Below are 19,529 nucleotides of genomic sequence, written 5' to 3'. Positions count from 1 at the left end.
GGCAGATGAATATTTAACTATTGTAAATTACCGTACATGAATCTTTTTAAATGCAACACTTTTAATTTAAAAAGTATTTATACCGTCTCCGTTTCCCATTATATGTCCCAATTTTCTATTTTAGTCCGTTCCTTTTTAATTAATTGTCTCATCTCATTTTCATTATTTTTTTTAATAATGGATCTTACATATCATTAACTAGGGGAGTGTTATATTACTAACTCAATACTTAATAGTTAACTACAATTAAATAATAGCAATTAGATATTCAAATCAAGGCCTAGATCATCAGCCTCGGAATGTCAATACGATCAACAAAAAACATCAATAAGGGTATTAAGGTCAATTTACAACAAATTAGTTGTAACTAACTTTTGAAAAATATCTCATAACTTTAAAACGCATATAACTTTCTCGATTTAAATTATTTTTTTGTACAACATATATGAAATTAAAGATAATTTCCTAAGGATTCTAACGAGATCTCACTTGCATGTGTTCCGATGTCAAAATTTGAAAAAAATTTGAAAATTTTTCATAAATTTAGTTAACAGCTTTATATCAATACACAACACATAATATGTCAATACAATGCTTGTACAATATCAATATGAAATTGTATTGACATTGTTATGTCTTTGTGTTGATGTATTTCATACACTGTATTGACATTGTGTTTCTAAACTCTAAATTTAATAGTTGCTATTATCATTTTAATACGAGTAAAGACCAAAATTGGTCCTGAACATATGCCCATTTTATCATTTTGGTCTTAAACTTTATCTTTTGAATTTTTTGGTCCTGAACATTTCAAATCGGATCACAATTGGTCCTCCGTCAACAATTCCGTTAATATTTAACGGTCAACGATTTTAATCACAATTTTGACCAACTTAAACAATTTTTAATTATTTAATCATCAAAATTATTTTTTAAAATAAAATCATAAATTATTTATTAGAAATAATTAAATAATTTTTAAATAATTAAATTATTTATTCCAACTTAAACAATTTTTAAATAACAAAATTATTTATGATTTTATTTAAAAAATAATTTTGATGATTAAATAATTAAAAATTATTTAAGTTGGTCAAAATTGTGTTTATCATAAAAAAATCATAAATTATTTATTACAACTTAAACATTTTTTAAATAATTAAATTATTTATAATTTTATTTAAAAATAATAATTTTGATGATTAAATACTTAAAATTTGTTAAGTTGGTCAAAATTGTGTTTATCATCAAAAAAGCATAAATTATTTATTACAACTTAAAAAAGTTTTAAATAATCAAATTATTTATGATTTTATTTAAAAAAATATTTTTGATGATTAAATAATTAAAAATTGTTTAAGTTGGTCAAAATTGTGATTAAAATCATTGAACGTTAAATATTAACGGAATTGTTAACGGAGAACCAATTGTGATCCGATTTGAAATGTCTAGGACCAAAAAATTCAAAAGATAATATTTAGGACCAAAATGATAAAATAGGCATATATTCAGGACCAATTTTGGCCTTTACTCTTTTAATATTAAAAAATGAAAACGAAATTACATATAACAAATTGTAGACCACGAGATTTCTAATATCTTAGTCTTAAATTAGTTTTAGTTATCAATTAAATGATAAGTTAACAATTGATCACTCCCCTAGTTAACTAAATATATAAAAATAGGCATATAACTTTAAAATTTTCAATTTACTACTAGTTTCAAAAAAATTCAAAAAAATTAAAAGTAGAAAAGATAAAAAAAAATCATTTTGGGTAAGGGCTTAAGCCCTACCCTCTTCTTTAGTGTGTGCGCCCCTGCATGTACACGTACTCAATGGCGAGCTGCCAGATCAAGAACATCCTTGTATTTATCCGACAAGATATACGGCTTCACTTTCAGGCTATCGTTACCCTTTCCAGGAGATATGTATTTTAAGCCGATCAACTTCAAGCCTACAACACCAGAAATGTGTCATTTAAGAAACTATTGCCTGATGAGTATCATCACAGATGAAGAAATCAAATGTTGGCTTCTGGATAGCAGGCAGATCGAATTCGATTGATTATTTACATAAAACAACAAAATATGTCTGGCTCAGGTTAGTGTTTCACTATATCTTTAAGGAAAAAAATACTATGTCTTCAACTCGTCCATATAAGAATCTCTCCCCTTTCCAGTATTCCAGTGGTCTCATCCTAACTCTTTTGCTTCTTCTGACTCCAGTTTCGAATGATGTGCCTGCTTCTGCAGTATCAATCGGAACATACAAAAAAATATTGATAAGTACATAATTCTACGCAGAGGGTAACTGCATAAATAAACACCTGCAAGACTTTTAGTCATGGGATGTGCATCTCTAATACGTTTACCCCATGCTACTCTTTTTCCTCTTTTCAGCTTGGCAGCACCCACCTGAAATAGAGCACACAACTTCGTGTTAGCCAATAGACTGGGAAAATCATGTACCTATAATAAAGACGAGATCTGCACATTTTGATGTGATTCATGAAATTCTGATATTAGCATGATACAGGATAGAACAACGTTATATCATACAACAACCACTCTACTAGTCTTTTATAGGACATGCAAGATTTAAAATGGAAGGATTCAGAAGCAAAAGAAAAAAGGGAAAGAAATGATGGGAGATCAGTACTAACATTACTCTCGAATTTGAGCAAAAATATAGCGAGTAAAGGCTTTAGAAATACTTGATTTGTTTAGAGCACTTGGTGTTGCAGGAATTTAACGAAATTTTATAGGAACACCAGCTGAGAACTGAATCCACTACATGTAGATACTCTCAAGCCATCCATCAGGACCATGTCATCAACAGTTCATAATAGAAAGGAATAGACAAACCTAGAAAATAAGGGAGATGTTGGGGGGCATGGTGTGACATATAACAAAAAGGGCATCCTAAGTTATGTGCACAGCCTTTATAAGGATTAAGGACAGAGAATTTTGCCTAATACCCATCAGCATAAAGCATGTACAAAATGATTTTTTCCATAATCACCAATTCGAAATAAATCATCAAACAGGAAGAAACAGTGAAACATGCATTAAGTACTTGTAAAAAAAATGTTTTCCATAAGAGAAATGCTAAAATGTCACTAGGAAGAAACAACACATGGTTTACGATTGAAATGCCAAATTGCTTAAAAGCTAACAAGGACTAATCACAATACGAAATAAATTGAAAAAACTCCAGAAGGAAGCAAAGATATTGGCATTGTATTGACAAACACCAAGAGCAAGTAACAAGAGAAATTAACAAAAAAAAAGGGAAACAACCTCTTGTTGCTCTGGAATAATTTTCTCTCTGGTGGATGCATCACCCCTGCCTTCTTTATCATCTACAGAAGGATTTGATTCATCTGCCACATCAGTATATATATATTTACATCTAACATAAAATAAGCTAAATAGAAAATGATTATCTTCTACTTCCAAATGTAGCATTTGAAGCATGCCACAACTTATATAGCTAAATATCATGCTAAAAGGTGTCTTACTCTCATTAGTGTTCATAGAGTCTCCAATGTTTTTATCTGATTCTTCAGTTTGCCTACTATTGGCATCCATGCTTGGTATGCTTGCATTCCCATCTCTAAACTGCTCAGGAAGACCATCAGTATTTTCATTTACTGGATGTTTATCCAAATTACAAACTGGTAATTTTTTGCTATTAAACTCTACATTTGACTCCATCTCACTAAACATGTCCAACTCCTTAGGCACATCAGCCTGCCCAACTACCTTATCCATGGCCTGTGCAGAAACAGCATCAGCCAGTCTAACTACCTTATCCCTGAGTTGGGAAGGAGAAGCTTGTTCACTACTTTGCATGCTTTCATTTTCACTTTAGATACACACAAGCCACACTTTAGATACGAAGAGTCATGAGCTGATTTTCATTCTTTAGACAAACTTAAGTACTCCCTCCGTACGTGATACATTATGTTTCTTAGGATGTCCGATTCTAATTGACACATTTACTAAAATGGAAACATCATTCTCTCTTACTTTATTCTTCTCCACTCAATTATGTTATAAATCAGAAGATCAACACAAGAAGACAACTCACAAGATAGTGCTGAGTCAACTTTCTTTATTATACTAGCTTGTTTAGTCTCATACACACTTATTCATGCTATGCTTCCTTCTTTGCAGTCTCCTATAACAAGAGACAAACTGTAATGGTTGAAAAACAAGCTAATCAAAAATACAACAGATTCTCTCCTTATTCAAACCTTCTACAATGGTGTCAATGTCCTTATTCTTCCTCTTGATCGGTGTTTAACAAATTCACATAACAAAACTCATGCCAAATACAAAATGTTCCACTTAGAGTTGAATAGAGACAGAACTAAGTCCAGCAATACAAAAAAATAGAGGAAGCACAAAATCTAAAGATGCAGCAACCAGAAAATACAACGCTAAAATTCATATGCGCGTGGATCTTGGCACACGAGAACACAAGAAATTGAAGATCGATACCCATATATATTAGATGAAACATTATATATGGGTGGTATGAATTGCCCAAACAACAATGAACAACCAATTAAGATATAAACGAGCAAGAAGTATTGAATTCTCTTTCAGAAGAAGAAATATTGTATTGCTTGTTCTATTATTGAATTAATCATTTTTGGGATCATCCAGTGCCAAAGTCATTGAATTGAATGGATAAGTTGTCAATCCATGAATTATGTAACGTACTTTATCTATTGGGTGACAATAAGTGTGACATCAAATATTTTGTTAGAGGTTTCTACTTTAGCCTTGTGTGTTTTTTGTTGACGAATATTCTCCGAAGCGGATGCAGTTTATGAATCAAATATTATTCCAGTACTATAATTTTATACCCAAAACGTCATACTTATACTTGAAACATTTCATCTGGGTATTAAAATTAAGAAATTAATATTTATTAAGTGAAGTGAATGAGAATAAGGTAGAGAGGGGAGTGCTATACAATTGTTAACCACAATTAAATAATAGCCCTTATATATTCAAATCAAGAGCCTAGATCATTAGTCTCGGAATGGCGTTCAATAAAAAACACCAATAAGAGTATTAAGGTTAATTTACAATAAATTAGTCGTAACTAACTTTTAAAAAATATCATATAACTTTAAAACACATATAATTTTCTCAATTTAAATTATTTTTTTGCACAACATATATCAAAGTAAAGATAATTTCATAAGGATTCTAATGAGATCTCACTTGCATATGTTCCGATGTCAGAATTTGAAAAAAATTTCAAATTTTTTTAATTTTTTCATACAACAACAAATGTCAACATAATATATATAAAATATGTAAATATAATACATGAACAATGTCATTCTTAAAAGCAATGTGTTGATATAAGTAATGTGTTGACATTCTCAAAGCATTGTGTTATATTTTCAAAATCCTATATTGACATTTTCATTGAAAACCTTACTTTGGCAGTTTTTCTTATCTTTTTAGATTTAATTAATAAAAATGAAAATTACACGTTGTAAATTTTAGACCACTAGATTTCTAAAATCATATAGTCTTAAATTAGTTCTAAAATCATAGTCTTAAATTAGTTCTAAAATCATAGTCTTAAATTAGTTGTAGTTAGCAACGAGAGAGTGAGTTAGCAATTGATCACTCCCCGAGATAGATAAATACAAAAAGGATAGAAGATAAAATATAGATATAATTGAAGAAAATTAAAACACTGTAAAGAAAGGAAAAGAAAAAGATTAATGTAGATAAAATGTGATAAATAAATAGAGCCTAAATTTACAGCGCTAAAATCCCCGCAATCACTTAACCGACATTCTCTTGTGGTGAAGAAATGCTAAAACGCGCAATTCCTCTTCCCTCCGTTATTGCACTTGAATTTTTGTGATCCCAATCAAAGAAAACGACATTGCTTCCCTACCAGGAAACCTCTTTTCCGCGTCGCATTGCCCAATCAACTCTTTCACAACTCCTCATTACATTACACATATGCTGCATTCGCCTATTTCCCCCTCATCCCAGATCTGCTGAGCTAGGTACATTGCTTGTTTTGCACTTGTTTATACCAATAAAAATGCGATCTTGATTGTATTCACAAATGTTTTGATGCAGCTTTTGCACTTTCTGGCTGGAACCCATGGCGGATTTGCATCCCTCCAACGGCGTCGAGGTACATAATTCCGATCCCATCTCCAACGGGAATGCGAAGGGTTTCAAGATTTTCGTAGGGTATGATCCTAGGGAAGACATTGCTTATGAGGTGTGCCGTTATTCTTTGTTGAAGAGGGCTTCGATCCCAATTGAGATCTCCCCAATTAAGCAATCTGAGTTGCGTGAAAAGGGGGTTTATTGGCGTGAGAGGGGGAAATTGGAGAGCACTGAGTTCTCGTTTTCGCGTTTCTTGACGCCTTATCTAGCCAATTATGAGGGATGGGCCATGTTTATGGATTGTGATTTCTTGTACTTGGATGATATCAAGAAGCTAGTGGACTTGATTGATGATAAGTATGCGATAATGTGCGTGCAGCACGACTACACGCCTAAGGAGACCACGAAGATGGATGGTGCAGTGCAGACTGTGTATCCTAGGAAGAATTGGTCTTCCATGGTCCTGTACAATTGTGGTCACCCCAAGAATAGGAGCTTAACCCCTGAGATAGTGAATAATGAGACGGGAGCGTTTCTCCACAGGTTTCAGTGGTTGGAGGATGATGAGATTGGGGAGATCCCGTTTGTGTGGAACTTCCTTGTAGGCCACAACAAGGTTGTTGAGGGCGATGAGAGCACGTTGCCTAAGGCCATACATTACACGCTTGGTGGGCCGTGGTTTAAGGAGTGGAAGGATTGTGAGTTTGGTGATCTTTGGCTGAGTGAATTGGAGGAGTACCAGACTGGCCCTGTTAAGAAGGGAGATTAGGAGAGTGCATAGACGGGTTTGTTCCTTTCGCCATTGGGTTTGATCATGTTTTGCTAGATGATTTTGTCAAGTGGTGGAGGTGATGATGTTCTGTATTCAGTTGCTAAATAGTTGCATCTCCTTGTAGATGTATTCTTTCCCCTATGTTTGTTGGTGGTATAAAATCTGAGATTTCTTTAGATCAAAGAGCATTTTTTTGTCTGATGGTGATTAGTACTTGGACAATAAGAGAAGAGAAGAAGAGAGAGTAAAAGATGTAGTAATCTTGTGTTTCGAGCACGATATTTGTCGTGTGATGTTGTTTTCATTAGCTATGGTTTGTCTCATTGTATTACAGTGTGTGTATGTCTCTGTATTACTGCATCAATAATATCTCACATAAATCTGCAGCTGGCAGAGTTAGTTGTCTGATTCTTGGTTAGTAATTTTCAGCTGTGGTTAGTAATGTGCATTTATGCATACAATTGGCATGAATAAGTACTCCATTTGTTTAGAAGATCTTATATTATGTGGCTGTGAAATTGTGTGCTCCCTCTTGTTTTAGCATCTGTAAAAGTGACAGATAATTTCATGTGCGCACATGGATGCCAGTTCCATGTGATTATGACAGATTCCACCCACATTCTTACACATAATATCACCTTTTCTTATTGCATAACGGGTCCGTTTGGTAGGAAAGATATGATAACTTCGAGCATGAACATGGTTATTGGAGAGGGAAAGGGTCAGGGGCAATCCGGGAAAGAGGGACTATAAGCGGGATCTGTTCCCCAGGAACATATATTATCGCATCCAATTGTTGTGATACGGTATCTAGTTAAACGGCCGATTGTTGGTGGACCGATGGCATAACAAGGGCCACCTAGATGTGTTTACCGGGCTACCAAATGCCGTTAGGCCAAGATAAATATTCCATCCGGGCCTAATCGGTAGAATCAAACAGACACTAACTGGATAGATAAGTTCTCTCCATAAAGATTGTTAGGGAGTAAATATAGTAGGTGAACCACCACCTAATGCTCCTTAGGCCTTAATTAGTATTTAACCTGCCAGCTTAGTTGTGAAGAAGGTGAATACTAAAAAAAGATCACATCTTTCTGCAACCTATGGCTGAATTTAATGTGGTAGTATGATAGAATTCAACTGTTCCAACTGCTGAAATTCATGAAAAGTGTTATCTTGGCAACTGCTACCTAAGCATTAAATACAATGTGGGAAATTATAAGTGACGACTCTCATAGCCTTTCTGGAGTAACAAAATTTGATCAAAATCTGGGACTGGTGACAAGAATTGTGTGAAGAAAATGCAGGCACCACCACCGCAACAGAGCTTGTCCTACTCCGATCATATCAACCAACGGCGCGACCAGAAAGGATGCCTTTATGCTTGGTTCCTCTCTCTCTCTCTCATCACAACTTTCTTTTCATTCCTCAAGAAATATTATTATTAGGGTTCACATATATTGCTTGGTGATATTGAACTTATGAACATGAAGTATATGCATCTATCTCTATCTCTATCTCTATCTCTAACACACACATATACACACACTAGACACATGAAGAAGACTAAAAGTAGGTGTGTTTGTTGTGGCACAGCTTCTTTACGACGTGTTGCTGTTGGTGCTGTGCTGAGACTTGTGAATGCTGCTTGGATGCTATTTGCTGTTGCTGCATTTAGAAACACACTGCAATTCATTTTCCTATCAGATGTATCATGTAACCATTTTTCTTACAAAGTTAAATTAGTTGCAATCTCAAAACTAATCTTAATCAATTCAGATAAATCTAATCTGTCATTGTACACGTGTCGTGTCGTTACAATCTTAATGATACCAGATAAATTGTCAATACAACCAGAAGAGGACTGATACTCCCTAAAAAAAGAGAAAAAAAAGGAAGAGGAGTGATACTTATATTGCGGTAAAAGAAAACAGCAGAATGTTACAATAGGTTGAATCATCAAAACTGGAACTGTTACTATTGGTAAATCAAAAAATTAATTCACATTGAAAAGTTAAACCAGGTTTGAAGCACAACCTGCAAGGAGTTGGCCTAATTGGCAAGGATGGGGTTCCGGCCCTCGTCGATTTTGACCACAAGTAGATGGTCTGGGTGCGACCCACTTGGCCCTTCAGCATAGAGGGTAGTGAGATATGCTTTGTATGCTGGCAGATATCTTGAAACGAAGTCGAAAACCTGCCATTGCAACATCAAGAAAGCAACCATAGTCGTAACATTTGCATATTTCAATCAAGCATAGAATCATTGAGTAGCATTTAGATCTCGAATTTACCTCCTCATCGGACATTCCAGGTTTTCCTTCATCTCTCATGGCAATCTCTGCCTGTATACGCCCCAAGGAAGTCGTCAGAGAGACTGCACAGTAACATTTTCTAAAAGATACTAAGAAGGATGCATCTGCAGCTTACCTGCAATCGCCACTGATAAACGTAGCTGGGGTCCTTAATCTTGATAACTATCCATGATTTGATGAACTTGTCCCATGCATCATAGTAGGCTTCTAGGTTTTTATTAACTACTTCCAGCTGCAAGAATTTGTCCATAAGTGAGCTTACAACCACATTTGACTGATATAATTATACGATACTGAAGTGGACGAAGGGAAGAAATTTCTACGTCCTACTTCTCAAACCTGTGGGTCGACAGCTTTCACAACTTCAGAAGGTACAGGCTTAAATCCAAGCATCCAACCCTCAAACAGGATAGCCTAATGAAAGTAAAAAGACGACTCATTATCAATGTTAGATCCAATGTCAAGTGCCTTAATTTCACTCAATACAACCTTCATCAAGCTTGACTTACTCAATTAGACTTTTTAACCAGTTATGTTTTTTTTATCAACTACTATTTTGAACCACCTACCGATAGAGGGCCCTCCACTTCTGGCCACGTTGAAGGGTCCGCTCTGTCACCTCGACCTTTATATGCAGACTGGAAGATAAAAGAACAATACTAAATGCTTCACATCCCAAACATTTTGAGAAGAAGAGTGTGGTCTTGTGTGCCTACCTTGTCATAACGAGGAAGCTTCATTTTTGTGCCTGAAACTCGCATATTATGACAACACAACATAATCAAAACAAGGAAAACAAGAAACAACTGCTGTTGGTCTAACCTTCTCTTGTCAATTTTTGCAGGGATGTCAGTGTCTCAACTGAAAAGGGAAGATCATGGCTTCCAGCATTTCCACGGAACTGAAGGTTGAAGATTTTATGGTAAACAAACAGCATTGATGAAAAGAAATCCATTTGAGGAAAGACAATGTTCTAGCTACCTCTAGAAGTGCATTGCCAGGATTGCTCTCCCGCAGTTTGCCCTAAAATGGATATTCCAGTTTTACAATAGTAAAAATACATCAAAAGGGAGAACCCACCATGATCAGTACGAGACATAATGAAAAGATTTACCTGGCCCTCCGCTGTCAGATAAAAATCATCTATGGATATAGTTGCAGTCTTCCTGAAATCAAGTTATCTGTTTTACCATCTTGCAATGATGATCAAATCACACTTTCAACTAATATTACCATTTTATACTCTACCTCCCAGTGATTTCGAAAAGGAAACTCAGGGCAAATACGAGTGTGGTCTTGCCACAGCCTTGTGGTGCACTGAAACCAATCTGCACTGACAGGATATGAAATTACAAAATATGAAAGCCATAAGCCGTTACTATCTATTGAAGATACAATAGAGTTACTATGTATAGAATCAAAGAAATCATCGGATATTGTACCACTAACGGGGGGATATCATCTTCATCTTTGAACTTAGAACTGTGAAGACTGAGTTCCTCTTCACACCACAAGAAAACTGGTATATAGTAATGGTATATCCGGATCTTTTGAGGCTCGGTCAGAAAGAGTTCACTTAGGCGAAAAATCTGCAGAGCTGTGATCCACATAAGATCCACTTGTCGATGGATTCAGCCACCTTATCCGGGGTCAGACTGACTTTGTCCAGGAGAGGACCCGAGCATATAAAATCATAGAGATCCTCCACTGCAGCAACTTGAGCTGGTTTTGTAGGAAGCGCAGAAACTGACAAAGCTTCCCTCCTTTCCTGACCAGCAGTTTTATCATGAAAAGATGTTTCTTTTATCCATGAACATCTACTCCCTGCTTCATAATGAAGGCTCAGTAAGGAAAAAGACTTGATTGATAAAATAAAAATACCAGCAGCATTTTATGAACTACAGTATGTTGCAAAAAAAGTAGATCAATGGTTCAGAACAATTCAAATATGATGCACTTATCATGATTTCATTAATGCCTAATTAGCCCCAATATTAACCAACATCCTTAAGAGGAGATTATGGTTCGATCTTCATTTTTTCACCCCTTGCAATCTACGAAACAGATTTCGATTTTTTCTAGACAAAATAAGGTATAATTATGCTCTGCAAATCACATTTACAGGGCAATTTCACAGTTTATGAACAACATAATCATATCAAAGATAAATCAACCACAATTTAAAAATCTGAAATTCAAAAAACATCATCAACCTTCAATCAGTAATAAATACAGAACTCTCTAAACCAGAAATTGAAAAAAATATAACAAATCATCTACGAAAGGAACTGAAATTTTAGATCACCGGTTTCAAGCACAGAATCAAACCAAATTAATCTGATACAGAAAAATTACCTGATGAATTCGAAGACTGCATCGAGTGTAGCTGTGAGTAAGGTGCTCCGGTTTTGCGTGTAGAAACTGCGGAAATTGTGGGAAGTGGTGGAGTCCATTTGGAAATATTCTTCCTCCAAAAATAGCAATGGGTAGAGTCATTTTTATTAAAATTATAGAAAATGCGGCGCGAGGATGACGATGACGTCGGCGGGGATTGATGGGGTACGAACTAAACCCTAATGGCAAGCCCAATAACAGTGACGGCCCATCAGCCCAGAGCCCAAGAAAGAGTATCTGTTCGGCACCAAAGAGTTCGGCACGACCAAAGAGTTCGGACTCAGCCTACAGCTCGGTAAAAGCCGACCAGTCAAGCTCTCCTCTCAGATCGGCAAGAGCTGATCGGTAAAGTCCAGCAGTTCGGTCTCAGCTTTCGACCGAACTAGGAGTTAGTGGACTCATGAAAGGCCTCCACGACCTCCACTATACCCACGATCTATTTAGTGGTACGAAGCAGTTATTGAGCAGTTATTGCTCACCCACGATCTTGTTAGTGGGGCTGCAAACCACGATCCTAGTTCAATGTATAAATAGAACTTAGATCAGATAGAAAAAGGTTAAGCTCTCTAGAGATAAAATAGCATATAGCAAGTCTGTGTTGTAAGCTGTAATCCCAGATCAAGCAATAGTGATGAATCCGCGAATTTCTGATGTTAGTAAATGCTGGTAGAGAATAAAGACTACGACACAATGAATTTACGTGGTTCGATTTACTGAAGTAAATCTACGTCCACGGGAAGAAGGGAGGGCAAGATTGTATTGCTTGATCTGGGATTACAGCTTACAACACAGACTTGCTATATGCTATTTTATCTCTAGAGAGCTTAACCTTTTTCTATCTGATCTAAGTTCTATTTATACATTGAACTAGGATCGTGGTTTGCAGCCCCACTAACAAGATCGTGGGTGAGCAATAACTGCTCAATAACTGCTTCGTACCACTAAATAGATCGTGGGTATAGTGGAGGTCGTGGAGGCCTTTCATGAGTCCACTAACTCCTAGTTCGGTCGAAAGCTGAGACCGAACTGCTGGACTTTACCGATCAGCTCTTGCCGATCTGAGAGGAGAGCTTGACTGGTCGGCTTTTACCGAGCTGTAGGCTGAGTCCGAACTCTTTGGTCGTGCCGAACTCTTTGGTGCCGAACAGATACTCTTTCTTGGGCTCTGGGCTGATGGGCCGTCACTGTTATTGGGCTTGCCATTAGGGTTTAGTTCGTACCCCATCACTACCCCCCCCGAAAAGCGAAGTGAATCACTTCGGCGAGGTGAATCACTTCGGCGAGGTGAGTCACTTCGGCATTCTGGATAACGGTAAGGGGGAGGCTGACGTCAGGGGACGTGCCTTGCATTAAATGCGACAGTAAAATCCGGCCGTTGAATCCTGAAAAGGTGGGATTCGAAACGGTGCGACGATTTTGAAATCTTCGCCGAATCTGATAAATACCTCCTTTCTTCATCATTGAAGCACTTTGGCGACTGCTTCTTCTGCACTCTCTCTTTTTTGCGAAAATTCTCTCTCCGCTTTCAAGAATTTCTTCAGACTTTCTTCACCTTCAAAAAGTAAGAAAAATGTCTTCTTCTTCTTCTTCGGAGTCGGGTAGCAGTAGGAGAGGCGGTAAGGGGTCTTCTGGCCGGAAAGAGTCCGGGGAGAAGACCGTAGAGTATTTCCATAGTATTTTGAGTAAGGATACTGTGATATCCCTACCCGAAAAATACTTTTTTCCTGGGGGGAAGGTGGTGGTACCTGACGGTGATCATAGGGCTGACTCCCCGCCGGAGGGTTACGCCACCGTGTACGAGGCCTGCTTAGAATGCGGGCTTCGTTTCCCCCTCCCTTCTGCCTTTATAGATTTACTAGATTTTTTTCAGCTTCCTTTAGGCCAGGTGACTCCGAACTCTTGGAGGCACTTGTCGGCCTTTGCTGCCGAACTCCGTGAGTTAGGAAGGGATTTGTCTTTGAAGGCGATCCTTAAATTCTTTCAATTTAAGAGGAAGGGGTCTTGGTTTTACTTGATCCCTGTACAGCCCTTTAGGGCCTTTTGTAAAACGAAGTGGCCGAAGTGGCAAAACCGCTTCTTCTACTATGATAGGACCGCGGCTCCTAGTTTTCCCTGGAGAGGGCCGAAGTCCGTTATCCGTCATCCTCGGCCTGAACCGTTGGACGAGCTCGATGGCGAGCTCAACAAGATTCCCATAGTTAGGAAACAATACACGGAGTCTGAGCTCGTCAAGGGCGACGTCGTGTTCGACATCTCGTCTTCGGACGAAGAGGCCGAGGGTGAGGATTTCTCTTTATCTTTATGCTCTACTGCTTTAACGAAGAAAACTAACCTGGCTTTCTTGCTTTTTGGCAGTGTACATGTTGAATAAGGCTATCCGAAAGTCCTCCGAGCTTGTGGAGCCGGAGAGGCAGAGAGCCCCTCGCTCGGCGTCTGAAGCCGAGAAGAATCCGAAGAGGCAAAAAACCTCTTCTTCGGATCCGAAAGAGCCGGAGCAGTGTTCGGCTAAAGGGAAGGGGAAATTTCATGAGTCCCCAAGAGTGCCGGGGAAAGACCTGGTCATCTCCGAGGTGGTTGTAGACATCCCGGAACACGTCCCTGAGCCTTTTCAATGGCCGACGAATTTTGTGGAGGTAAGCTTTCTGACTTGGCTTCTTTTCCACATTTTTTGATGGCCATTGTGTTGAGTTTTTTCCTTGTTCATCTTCAGAGAGCCAAGCTCGTCTCCGTGGAGCTCTCCAAAGCATCCCACGACTACGAGGAGATGCAGAAGGAGTTGCATCTTGCTCGTAGTCTGGCCGAACAGGCTGAGGCCAAATTTGAGAGGGCCCGAGCTGCTAGGATCTCGGCTCAGGATGAAGCTCGGTCAGCCAAAAACCAGCTCATCATCCTGCAAGAGCAGACGAAGCACCGGGAGGCTCAGAAGGAGGCTGCCGCCGTGGCTGCCCAGGGGGAGGCTCTCCGTGTTTACACGGAGAAACTCTTTTTGAGCAGCCAGTTCTCGGCCTTTGTCGGTAGTCTGGTAAGGCTAATTACCGATAAGGGCGAGCAGGGGGCCGACGTCGTGCTGCCTCTGTACAGCCGAGAGATAGCTGCTCGGCTTCAGAATCTGCCGCTCCTTGAGGAGCTCGCTTCATCCTCGGTCCTGCTTTCTGCAGACCGAGTCCGGAGTTGTCGAGCTGATCGGGACGAGAACCTGGAGGCTATCTTTGCCTCCGTGGGACCCGTTTCACCCGCTTCGACTTACAACGGAGAGGGTGAGGCCGAGCCGCTGGAGCGGGAGGCCGAAGTCGAGCGGGCCGGGCATCCGGAGAAGGAAGCCGATCAGGAGGCGGAGGCGAGGCCGGCAGGATGCGAGGCCGAGGCTGAGGTAGCTCAGGAGAAAGAAGCTGAACCAGACCGAGGATCCGGAGACGAAGCTGGCGGAGTATGATTTCGTCTCCCTTCTCTTAGTCTAGTTTCTTCCTTGTAAAATGGCCTTGAAGCCCTCCTAGTGTAAAAATTTTCCTTGTGAATGAAAAATTCTCTACACTTGTCTTCGTATAGCTTTTCGTACTCGCCTTTATTCCTGTTGTATTTTACTATCTGCTCGGTACAGCTGCCGAACTAATGTAGCTGCTTTGTACTCAAGGAGATGGAGATACTTCACTGGAAACGGCTGTACTCTTCGGCTTTAGACGAAGCTGAGAAAAGAGCTATAGCCGATCAGACGAAGAATGACGAGCTTCTGGCTCGTTTAGTGAAGCTGGAGGCCGATAATAAGGACTTAGAGTCCGATAAGAAGGATCTGGAGGCCGAGCTGAATACGACCATTGCTGAGAGGACTGCGTACGAGGATTACATCCGTGTGCGCGGGGGAGTGACCATATCAGATGTTCAGAGTCGAGTTGACGAACTGTGGGAGGAATATCATGTACTCCGGAGGAACAATGCGCTGGAGAGCTCGGCTTGCCAACAAGTTGTGAAATCATTACGGCGCTGGGCTTCTCGGTACGACATCATTCTTTCCCGGCGTCCCGCAATCGAGAGATTCCTTAGGCATTTCCCGCCAACAGATGCTCGCACTCCAGATCAAGCCTCTGGTTCCCTTGTTCAAAATCCTACTCCAAGTCAACAACGAACTCCGGAACAGCCGGAAACGTCAAGACGAGAACGGGCTCAGGAGCAACCGGAATCGTCAAGACAGGGACGGACTGAAATTCGCCGAGGAGTTGTGACTATGAGCGAGCAAGATCAGCAGATGCTTATTGCAGAGACTCTTCATCGCCGAGGGGTTAGAGCTTCTGGGGCTCGCGGAAGAGGTGTTGGGTCGAGGATAGCATCTCGTCGACCTGCTTATTCTTCATCTGCTCGGAACAACCGAACTCGGCTTCCAGAGGATTTTGCAGATAGGTGGCTTAACTTCAGCAACCCTGGACAGTAGAATAGTCCTTTGTAATAGCGTAACGCCATTTTGTAGGGTAGCTGAGTTGTATGCCGAACAAGATTTGAAAAATGAAATTTTGTTTTCGCTTCTAACACTGTATTTACAGCTTAGCGAAAAAATTTCATCGTACTTGTCCTCGGTCTTATGAAGTAAACTTCTTTGACCGGACTTGGTCCTTGGTCTTGTGAAGTAAACTTCTTTGACCGGACTCGTCTTTGGTCTGATGAAATAAACATCTTTGACCGGACTCGTCTTTGGTCTGATGAAATAAACATCTTTGACCGGACTTGGTTTGTGTTCTAATTTGGCGATTTTTGTCGCCGGGATCGAACTTTCCCTTGTCCTAATTCGGCGAGTTTTATCGCGTGGATCGGACTTTCCCAGTTAACCGAAGTGGTCTTATGCAGTAAACCTCTTTGACCAGACATGGTCGTCCCCGGTCTTATGAGGTAAACTTCTTTGACCGAACTTGGTCGTCCTAATTCGGCGAGGTTTATCGCGTGGATCGGACTTTCCCTTATTGCAGTTCGTTTCAGACGAAGTGCTTATTTCTTAAGCCGAATTGTGGTCTTGTATCTTCCTGAGAAGCTTGGACTCACAATCGTTGGCTTATTGCAGTTCGTTTCAGACGAAGTGCTTGTTAAGCTGAATTGTGGTCTTGTATCCTCCTTAGAAGCTTGGACTCACAATCGTTGGCTTATTGCAGTTCGTTTCAGACGGACTGCTTGTTAAGCTGAATTGTGGTCTTATATCCTCCTTAGAAGCTTGGACTCACAATAGTCTTTAATAATCGATCTAAAAAGGGGATCAGTCTTTGAAGAACGATATACCTTGGTACCATTTGTAAGAGACGACAAGCACATAGAGACAAAACACATAGAGAAAAAATGAAAAAGATGAAAGAAAAAAAACTTTAAACTTTTTTTAAAAAACGACAAGTAAAAGGTACAAGTAAAAAACAAACAAATAAAAACATATACCCCTATGACCGAACTAGACACGAGACGGACTGACCGGACTTTGTCTCTTACAAGTGGAACTTCTTGAGGTTGGAGACGTGCCATGTTCGGGGTACTTGTTCTCCTGACATGTGAGTCAATTTATAAGACCCTTTGCCGAGGACTTCTGACACCCGATACGGACCCTCCCATGTGGGTTCGAGTTTGCCCAGCTTTTCTGCTCGGCTTACTTCGTTGTTTCTCAAGACGAGATCTCCCACTTGAAATTGCAGCTTTTTCGCCCTTTGGTTATAATACCGGGCTACTTGCTCCTTATACTTGGCTGCTTTTATGCACGCCAACTCTCTTCTTTCTTCGGCGAGATCTAGTTCTGCTCTCAGTCCGTCGTCATTCATTTCTGAGGAGAAATTTAGAGTTCGGGGACTGGGTACGCCGATCTCCACCGGAATTACGGCTTCAGTGCCGTACACCAGACTATACGGAGTTTCACCGTTGGAGGTTTTGGGTGTAGTTCGGTAGGACCATAGGACTTGAGGGAGATTTTCTACCCATTGTCCTTTGGCTTGTTCTAACCGAGCTTTTAACCCTTTCACCAGAATCCGGTTCGTTACTTCCGTTTGTCCGTTTGCTTGGGGATGGGAGACCGAAGTGAACCGCTGTTGAATGTTCAGCTCTTGGCACCAATTCTTGAACGTCTTGTCGGTGAACTGAGTCCCATTATCCGAGATGAGGATGTGGGGTATGCCAAATCGGCACACTATGTTCTTCCAGACGAAGTCCAATGCCTTTGAGCTCGTTATCGTAGCTAATGGTTCAGCCTCCACCCACTTCGTGAAGTAGTCCACGGCAACGATAAGGAATTTCATTTGCCGAGGAGCTTGAGGAAGTGGTCCCACTATGTCTATGCCCCATTGCATGAAAGGCCAAGGGCTTTGCATAGTGTATAGATCGGTCTGCGGCATCCTTGGGACATTTGCGTGAATTTGGCACTTCGTACACTTCTTGACGAGCTGCACTGCCTCTTGTACCATGGTTGGCCAATAATATCCCCATCTCAGAACTTTTTTAGCTAAAGCTCTGGCTCCGATGTGGCTACCGCACGATCCTTCATGAACTTCTCTGAGGATGTAGTCCGTCTCTTCTGGTCCTACGCACCGCAATAACGGCTGGAGGTAAGACTTTCTAAAGAGGACTCCTTCATGAAGTTCGTACCGAAGTGCTCGGCACGTGATCTTCCGAGCTTCTCTCTTATCCTCGGGCAATTGTCCTTGATCCAGATACTGCAAGATCGGCGTCATCCAGTTCGGCGAGCTGGATACTGAATGTACCTCGGCTTCATCAATGCTTCGATGCATTAATTCTTCCGCCTTTGAGCTCGGATCTGAGGCCAACTTACTTAAGGTATCTGCTCGGCTATTTTCCGCTCTGGGAATGCGGATTATCCGAAAATAGGAGAAACTTCGGCTGATGCTTTGCGCTTTGTCCAAATACTTCTTCATTCTCTCGTCACGAGCTTCACTTGTACCCAACATGTGATTTACTATGACTTGTGAATCACAATGGACTTTGAGAGATTTGACGAGCAGACTTTGCGCTAACTGGAGTCCGGCCAGGAGGGCTTCGTACTCGGCTTCATTATTAGTAGTGGGGAATAGGAACCGAAGTGAGTAGGCTACCTCGTGTCCGTCGGGAGCGACAAGTAAAATACCAGCTCCACTTCCCATCTTGTTCGAAGCTCCATCTACGAACCCGCTCCAGCAGTCCGGCGGCTCTACTTCGGATTCCAAGGGCTGTGCTAGTTCGGCACTGGCAGAATTCTTCTGTTCGGCAATAACAGGAATTGCTTGATCGAACTTCGCTTCTGCAAGAAAATCTGCCAAGGCTTGTCCCTTGATGGCTTTCCGAGGTAGATATTCAATTGTGTGCTCTCCCAACTCTATAGCCCACTTGGCGATTCTGCCTGATGCTTCTGGTTTGGTCAACACTTGCCGAAGTGGCAGATCAGTTAAGACGCATACCTTGTGAGCATAGAAGTATGGCCGCAGTCTCCTTGCTGCATTTACTAATGCCAGAGCAATCTTTTCCAGAGGTTGATACCTGGTTTCTGGACCTCTTAATGCTCGGCTTGTAAAGTAGATGGGAAGCTGCTTTAGGCCTTCTTCTCGTACAAGCACCGCGCTGATGGTTTGATCCGATGCCGCTAAGTATAAGAATATTACTTCGGCTTCGGTTGGAGCAGAGAGAATAGGAAGCTCGGCTAGATAACTTTTGAGCTCGTCAAAAGCCTTTTTCTGCTCGGCTCCCCACTCGAACTTTGGTGCCTTTTTCAACACCGTGAAGAACGGCAGTTGCTTTTCGGCTGCTTGAGAAAGGAATCGATTCAGTGCGGCTAGACATCCGGTTAGCCTTTGCACGTCATGTATGGACTTCGGCATCGCCATGTTTTGAACAACTTGAACTTTTGAGGGGTTTGCCTTGAGTCCGTCCTTTGAAACCCAACAA

At 40.4% G+C, this 19,529-nt stretch overlaps 3 protein-coding genes across 3 annotated transcripts; 1 reads left to right on the top strand and 2 right to left on the bottom strand.

The window, feature by feature from the left end:
* Positions 1 to 1,690: 1,690 nt before the first annotated feature.
* On the bottom strand, positions 1,691 to 4,668 carry LOC121803082 (centromere protein C-like). Its single transcript, XM_042202791.1, has 6 exons — positions 4,260 to 4,668; positions 3,522 to 4,183; positions 3,301 to 3,383; positions 2,328 to 2,415; positions 2,141 to 2,247; positions 1,691 to 1,956 (listed from the first exon to the last, which is right to left on the bottom strand). Exons 2-6 carry the CDS (start codon positions 3,853 to 3,855, stop codon positions 1,834 to 1,836), a joined length of 735 nt encoding a protein of 244 aa, XP_042058725.1. The 5' UTR covers positions 3,856 to 4,183; positions 4,260 to 4,668; the 3' UTR covers positions 1,691 to 1,833.
* A 1,140-nt stretch (positions 4,669 to 5,808) lies between these two features.
* Positions 5,809 to 7,320, top strand: LOC121805984 (protein CDI-like). The gene is made up of 2 exons (XM_042206044.1): positions 5,809 to 6,050; positions 6,127 to 7,320. Exon 2 carries the CDS (start codon positions 6,152 to 6,154, stop codon positions 6,929 to 6,931), a length of 780 nt encoding a protein of 259 aa, XP_042061978.1. The 5' UTR covers positions 5,809 to 6,050; positions 6,127 to 6,151; the 3' UTR covers positions 6,932 to 7,320.
* Positions 7,321 to 8,025: 705 nt separating this feature from the next.
* On the bottom strand, positions 8,026 to 11,792 carry LOC121805983 (D-glycerate 3-kinase, chloroplastic-like). Its single transcript, XM_042206043.1, is given in 14 exon segments — positions 8,026 to 8,602; positions 8,972 to 9,130; positions 9,228 to 9,278; positions 9,364 to 9,480; positions 9,588 to 9,662; positions 9,818 to 9,886; positions 9,965 to 9,996; positions 10,071 to 10,149; positions 10,230 to 10,271; positions 10,363 to 10,414; positions 10,497 to 10,576; positions 10,691 to 10,836; positions 10,839 to 11,072; positions 11,604 to 11,792. Coding segments are annotated over 13 exon segments (1,143 nt in total). The 5' UTR covers positions 11,626 to 11,792; the 3' UTR covers positions 8,026 to 8,602; positions 8,972 to 8,986.
* Between the last annotated feature and the right edge of the window lie 7,737 nt (positions 11,793 to 19,529).

The sequence above is a fragment of the Salvia splendens genome, chromosome 5 (assembly GCF_004379255.2).
Source record: "Salvia splendens isolate huo1 chromosome 5, SspV2, whole genome shotgun sequence".
Lineage (NCBI taxonomy): Eukaryota > Viridiplantae > Streptophyta > Magnoliopsida > Lamiales > Lamiaceae > Salvia > Salvia splendens.
The sequence above is the reverse complement of the archived record's forward strand: the minus strand, read 5'-3'. Positions and strand labels throughout refer to the sequence as shown.

What these genes read in the sequence shown, in the direction of transcription:
- LOC121803082 (XM_042202791.1), bottom strand. Translation starts at nt 3,855, where the DNA reads ATGCAAAGTAGTGAACAAGCTTCTCCTTCCCAACTCAGGGATAAGGTA. An exon ending in TTATTCCAGAGCAACAAGAG is followed by an intron (nt 2,416 to 3,300) that starts GTTGTTTCCCTT and finishes GCTCTATTTCAG; the next exon opens with GTGGGTGCTGCCAAGCTGAA. An exon ending in CATGACTAAAAGTCTTGCAG is followed by an intron (nt 2,248 to 2,327) that starts GTGTTTATTTAT and finishes TTGATACTGCAG; the next exon opens with AAGCAGGCACATCATTCGAA.
- LOC121805984 (XM_042206044.1), top strand. Translation starts at nt 6,152, where the DNA reads ATGGCGGATTTGCATCCCTCCAACGGCGTCGAGGTACATAATTCCGAT.